Here is a 5950-nt window from a genome sequence, read left to right on the forward strand (position 1 = left end):
AATATACTATGATTTTTTATGCCTTACTTTAATATAACGTTTTATGACGTTTTTATGCCTTACTATACTATGATGTTTTATGACGTTTTTATGCCTTACTATACTATGATGTTTTACAACGTTTTTATGCCTTACTATACTATGATGTTTTATGACGTTTTTATGCCTTACTATACTATGACGTTTTTTGACGTTTTTATGCCTTACTATACTATGACGTTTTATGCCTTACTATACTATGATGTTTTTATGCCTTACTATACTATAAAGTTTTATGCCTTACTATACTATGATGTTTTATGACGTTTTATGCCTTGATATAATATGACGTTTTATGCCTTACTATACTATGACGTTTTATGACATTTTTATGCCTTACTATACTATGACGTTTTATGCCTTACTATACTATGACGTTTTATGACGTTTTATGCCTTACTATACTATGACGTTTTATGCCTTACTATACTATGACGTTTTATGACGTTTTATGCCTTACTATACTATGACGTTTTATGACGTTTTATGCCTTACTATACTATGACGTTTTATGACGTTTTATGCCTTACTATACTATGACGTTTTATGACGTTTTATGCCTTACTATACTATGACGATTTTTTCCTTACTATAGTATGATATTTTTTGACGTTTTTATGCCTTACTATACTATGACGTTTTTATGCCTTACTATACTATAACGTTTTATGCCTTACTATACTATGACGTTTTATGACGTTTTTATGCCTTACTATACTATGACGTTTTATGCCTTACTATACTATGATGTTTTTATGCCTTACTATACTGTGACATTTTTTGACGTTTTGATACCTTACTATATTATGACGTTTTTTGATGTTTTTATGCCTTGCTATACTATGACGTTTTTATGCCTTACTATACTAGAACGTTTTATGCCTTAATATACTATGATTTTTTATGCCTTACTTTAATATAACGTTTTATGACGTTTTTATGCCTTACTATACTATGATGTTTTATGACGTTTTTATGCCTTACTATACTATGACGTTTTATGCCTTACTATACTATGATGTTATTATGCCTTACTATACTATAAAGTTTTATGCCTTACTATACTATGATTTTTTATGACGTTTTCATGCCTTACTATACTATGATGTTTTTATGCCTTACTATACTATGATCTGACGTTTTTTAACATTTTTATGCCTTATTATAGTATGACATTTTTTGACGTTTTAATGCCTTACTAAAGTATGATTTGACGTTTTTTAACATTTTCATGCCTTACTATACTATGACGTTTTTTGATGTTTTCATGCCTTACTATACTATGACGTTTTTATGCCTTACTATAGTATGACGTTTTTTGACATTTTTATGCCTTACTATACTATAACGTTTTATGACATTTTTATGCCTTACTATAGTATGACGTTTTTTGGCATTTTTATGCCTTACTATACTATAACGTTTTATGACATTTTTATGCCTTACTATACTATGACGTTTTTATGCCTTACTATACTATAACGTTTTATGCCTTGCTATACTATGACGTTTTATGACGTTTTTATGCCTTACTATACTATGACGTTTTATGCCTTACTATACTATGACGTTTTATGACGTTTTTATGCTTTACTATACTATGACGTTTTATGCCTTACTATACTATGACGTTTTATGCCTTACTATACTATGATGTTTTTATGCCTTACTATACTATGATGTTTTTATGCCTTACTATACTATGACGATTTCATTCCTTACTATAGTATGATATTTTTTGACATTTTTATGCCTTACTATACTATAACGTTTTATGCCTTACTATACTATGACATTTTTTGACGTTTTTATGCCTTACTATACTATAACATTTTATGCCTTACTATACTATAACATTTTATGCCTTACTATACTATGACGTTTTATGCCTTAATATACCTTGATGTTTTAATGTCTTACTATACTATGACATCTTATACCTTACTATACTTTGACTTTTTTTGACGTTTTTATGCTTTAATATACTATGACGTTTTATGCCTTACTATAATATAAAGTTTAATGCCTTACTATAATATAAAGTTTTATGCCTTACTATACTATGACATTTTATGCATTACTATAGTATGACGTTTTATGCCTTAATATACTATGACGTTTTATGCCTTACCATAATATAAAGTTTTATGCCTTGAGTTCTTTTATTCCTTATGATACAGTTACTTTCTATCACTTACTACCGTATGACTTATTTCTGACTATATTATGACTTTTATGACTTACTATTATGTCACTTCTTTTATGCCTTACTATACTATATGACATATATATGAAATATATTTCCCTTTATCAAGAGTGATGCATATATAGCATATATCTTACCTATATGAGGATATATAATTTTGACCTATATCTTCATATATCCAGAGTCTGTATATATGTTTATACCATATATGAAATCCTCATAGTGAAATAAACTTCATTAATACAACTTGTTCATTAAAATTGTATATGTACATGTTTGTATATGATTTTCTTTATAATTTCTCATCAAATTTAAACATACATGTCTATCGTTTGTATTTACATATACAATATGAACATATACTGACAGTCTTTGGGATGGATATATATTTATGTAACATTTCTATAATTTAAACAGACATACAACATTTGTACATATAATATATTTGCATATTGTCATACATTAATGTAAATTCATATCGTATATGTTAATAATACATTAGGTTGACAGCATTAAATATTCAGTCTCTTTGTTTTGGACGGGTAGCGGGGTTGTTGTGTCCGTACCAATGTTGAGACCAAACCTGTACCCTTGCACGAAACTAAATGGTAATGGTAGGTGATACTCAGGAACCAGAAAATGCAGATGTTGCTGGGAAATTTGAGAAGACTGAACAGGTAATTCCAGACATAGGTTCCATAGACAAAGGTAATTGGGAACTGGTGACACATCATAGCAGGGCCGACAATGACATGAGCGGGAAATAAAAAATGAAAGTAAAACAACCAACAGACATTTTTTTGGCATATGCACAAAGGAGGGAGGGAAACTTCCCGAAAAGGTTCACAAACCTGCTCTTCCAGTGAACTGATGTTACAGTAATGTCTTATGTATGCATGTGTATTAGCAAAGGTTGAGTTTGATTAGGGTCCTATACAATGCAGCATAATATAACCATTTAGCACTAAACATGAAAACATTACAGTTCAAACTGTGAAATAGAGTATAAAATAAAACACACAAAATACAATAAGCTATTAAAACAGAGAATTATATTCTGTCAGTTGGTATAGGCCTCCGTTGCAGAGAGAAAAAAAGGAAAATAAATAAATCAATAGACATTCTTTGGCTCCTGATTAACTTCATTTCGTGCCACAAGTCTGTAATTATCTTAATGTCGAAACCTGAAAGACATTAGCCTCATCTTCACAGCTACAACAGGAGGTGGAGCGACAGAGGGAATATGTATGCCCTTAAATAGAATATTTCCTTGCAATAAATTTTGTCAACAGCACAGTGACGATCAAGATGAGTCTCTCTATGTGAACAAAAATTAAACTAGGTTCATCAGGACTTTCTCAAGAACACAGCACAGTCTCTGCTAAACACTGGTGAGTACAGCTGGTGATATTTACAATATATCAGTAATACTTGTATGTGGTTTTTGTTGTTTCTATGTTTGATTATTCTATGTTTTCGATTTTCTATGTTGTGTGTCTTAATGTTGCATTTTGTGAAGGTCTAGTCATGAACAAATTTCCATGATAGACAATAAGATTGTTTTTGTTTGTGTTTGCTCTATTCAGGTATTATTATACAATTTCACTTTTTCTTTTGACACTCTTGTTCTCAGTGTGTACACATGGCTGCTGCAAGTTGTGTGTTGACTGAAGATCAGTTTCTGTGCCCCATCTGTCTGGATGTGTTCACTGACCCAGTCACCACAACATGTGGACACAACTTCTGCAAAAGCTGCATCACTCAGCACTGGGAAAACAATGGCCAGTACAAGTGTCCTATGTGTATAAAAAAATTCCACAAAAGACCTGAGCTGCAAGTCAATACGTTCATCTCTGAGATGACTGCTCAGTTCAGACTATCGACTAAAAAGAAATACAGAAGCAGCTCAGAGCAACAGTGTGACAAAACACAAGTTCCCTGTGACATCTGTGCTGGAACCAAACTCAAAGCCCTAAAGTCCTGCCTGGTTTGTCTGGCTTCCTACTGTGAGAAGCACCTGGAGCCTCATCTGACAGCATCAGCCCTAAGAAAACATCAGCTGGTGAACCCTGTTAAGAACCTGGAGGGCAGGATGTGCAAGAAACACAATAAACCTCTGGAGCTATTCTGCAAGAACGATCAGATGTGTATTTGCATGCTCTGCACAGTTTTGGAACATAAGATGCACAATGTTATTCGTCTGAATGAAGAAAGGGAAGGAAAGAAGGCTGAGCTGGGGAAGACAAAGGCTGAAATTCAGAAGATGATCCAGAGGAGGCAGCTGAAGATTCAGGATATCAAACATTCAGTGGAGCTTAGTGATGAAGATGCAGACAGAGAGGTAGCAGCTGGTGTTCAGATCTACAACATTTTCAGGTATGTTCTGGACATAGGGCTGAAGGAGATCAATGAGACGATAGAAGTGAAAAAGAGAATGACACGGGAACAAGCAAAAGGTTTCATCACAGAGCTGGAACAGGAAATCTCTCAGCTGATGAGGAGCAGAGCTGAGCTGGAGCAGCTCTCACACGCTGAAGATGACCTCGACTTCCTCCAAACCTTTCCATTCCTGAATGTTTTTTTACCCACCAAAGACTGGACAAAGGTCAGCATACCTCCACCAATATATGAAGGGACTGTGAAGAAAGATATGGACATTAATTATGAATGGCTGGGGAAGACTGAGGCCCTCAGTAAAGAGAGACGAAAGTTGTCTGAGGCTGAGCTGAGGAAGGTCCAGCAGTATGCCGTGAATGTGACACTCAATCCTAATACAGCACATCGTGCCCTTGTCCTGTCTAATGATGAAAAACAGGTAAGGTGTACAGATGAATGGAGAAATCTCCCAGACAATCCAGAGAGATTTTCTATTCGGGGTAATGTCCTAGGAAGGTACGGTTACTCTTCGGGGAAATTTTACTATCAGGTTCACGTTGAAGGGAAGAATCAGTGGGGTTTAGGAGTGGCCAGGCAGTCAGTGAACAGGAAGACAGACATACCAATGAGTCCCAAGAATGGTTACTGGCAGTTATGCCTGAAGGATAATGAGTACAAGGTTTCTGGTGACCCTCCAGTTCCTCTCTCTCTTAAGTCAAAGCCCAAGAATGTGGGGGTGTTTGTGGATTATGAGGAGGGTCTGGTTTCCTTTTATGACACTGATGCTATTGCTCTTATCTACTCCTTTACTGGCTGCTTCTTCACGGAGAAACTATACCCATGCTTAAATCCCTGCTTTTATGATGGTGGTAAAAACTCTACTCCCCTGATCATTACTCCTGTTACTCGCACCTGAGTAGTAAGCATTTGTTTTTTCACAAAAAGGCTCAGTGTGATTTAATGTAACAAATGTGAAAATTCTGTGGACCTCTTTGATAAGCCCTTTGAGACCAAGGCAGCAGATTTCTGCACAATGGCTGATGTTGTCTATTCTCAGACAGTGTTGACTTGCAATTTTCAATTACAGAAAACACAAATGGCTGGGCTTTGGCTTTTTTAAATTAATTAAATATGCCAAATAAATATAAAACATTACACATCATCAATAATTCTTGTATAGAATTCAAATACCTATCTTGTGCAACATTATGACAGTAACATATTTATTATTACAATGTTTTGAGCTATTTGAGGTTATTATTTTTGGGTGTTTTTTAGTATTATTATAATGTTTTGACTTGATTATTGTTTCCTCAGTGGAGAATTATT

At 34.2% G+C, this 5950-nt stretch overlaps 1 protein-coding gene across 1 annotated transcript; it reads left to right on the forward strand.

Annotated features, from left to right (window-relative positions):
- Window positions 1-3794: 3794 nt before the first annotated feature.
- btr29 (bloodthirsty-related gene family, member 29) lies at window positions 3795-5727 on the forward strand. The gene has a single exon (XM_023416249.2). It carries the CDS (start codon window positions 3888-3890, stop codon window positions 5535-5537), a length of 1650 nt encoding a protein of 549 aa, XP_023272017.1. The 5' UTR covers window positions 3795-3887; the 3' UTR covers window positions 5538-5727.
- Window positions 5728-5950: the final 223 nt, after the last annotated feature.

This window comes from Seriola lalandi, unplaced genomic scaffold, assembly GCF_002814215.2.
Source record: "Seriola lalandi dorsalis isolate HSWRI2012SDOR001 ecotype SW California unplaced genomic scaffold, Sedor1 jcf7180002054562, whole genome shotgun sequence".
Classification (NCBI taxonomy): domain Eukaryota; kingdom Metazoa; phylum Chordata; class Actinopteri; order Carangiformes; family Carangidae; genus Seriola; species Seriola lalandi.

What these genes read in the sequence shown, in the direction of transcription:
- btr29 (XM_023416249.2), top strand. Translation starts at nt 3,888, where the DNA reads ATGGCTGCTGCAAGTTGTGTGTTGACTGAAGATCAGTTTCTGTGCCCC.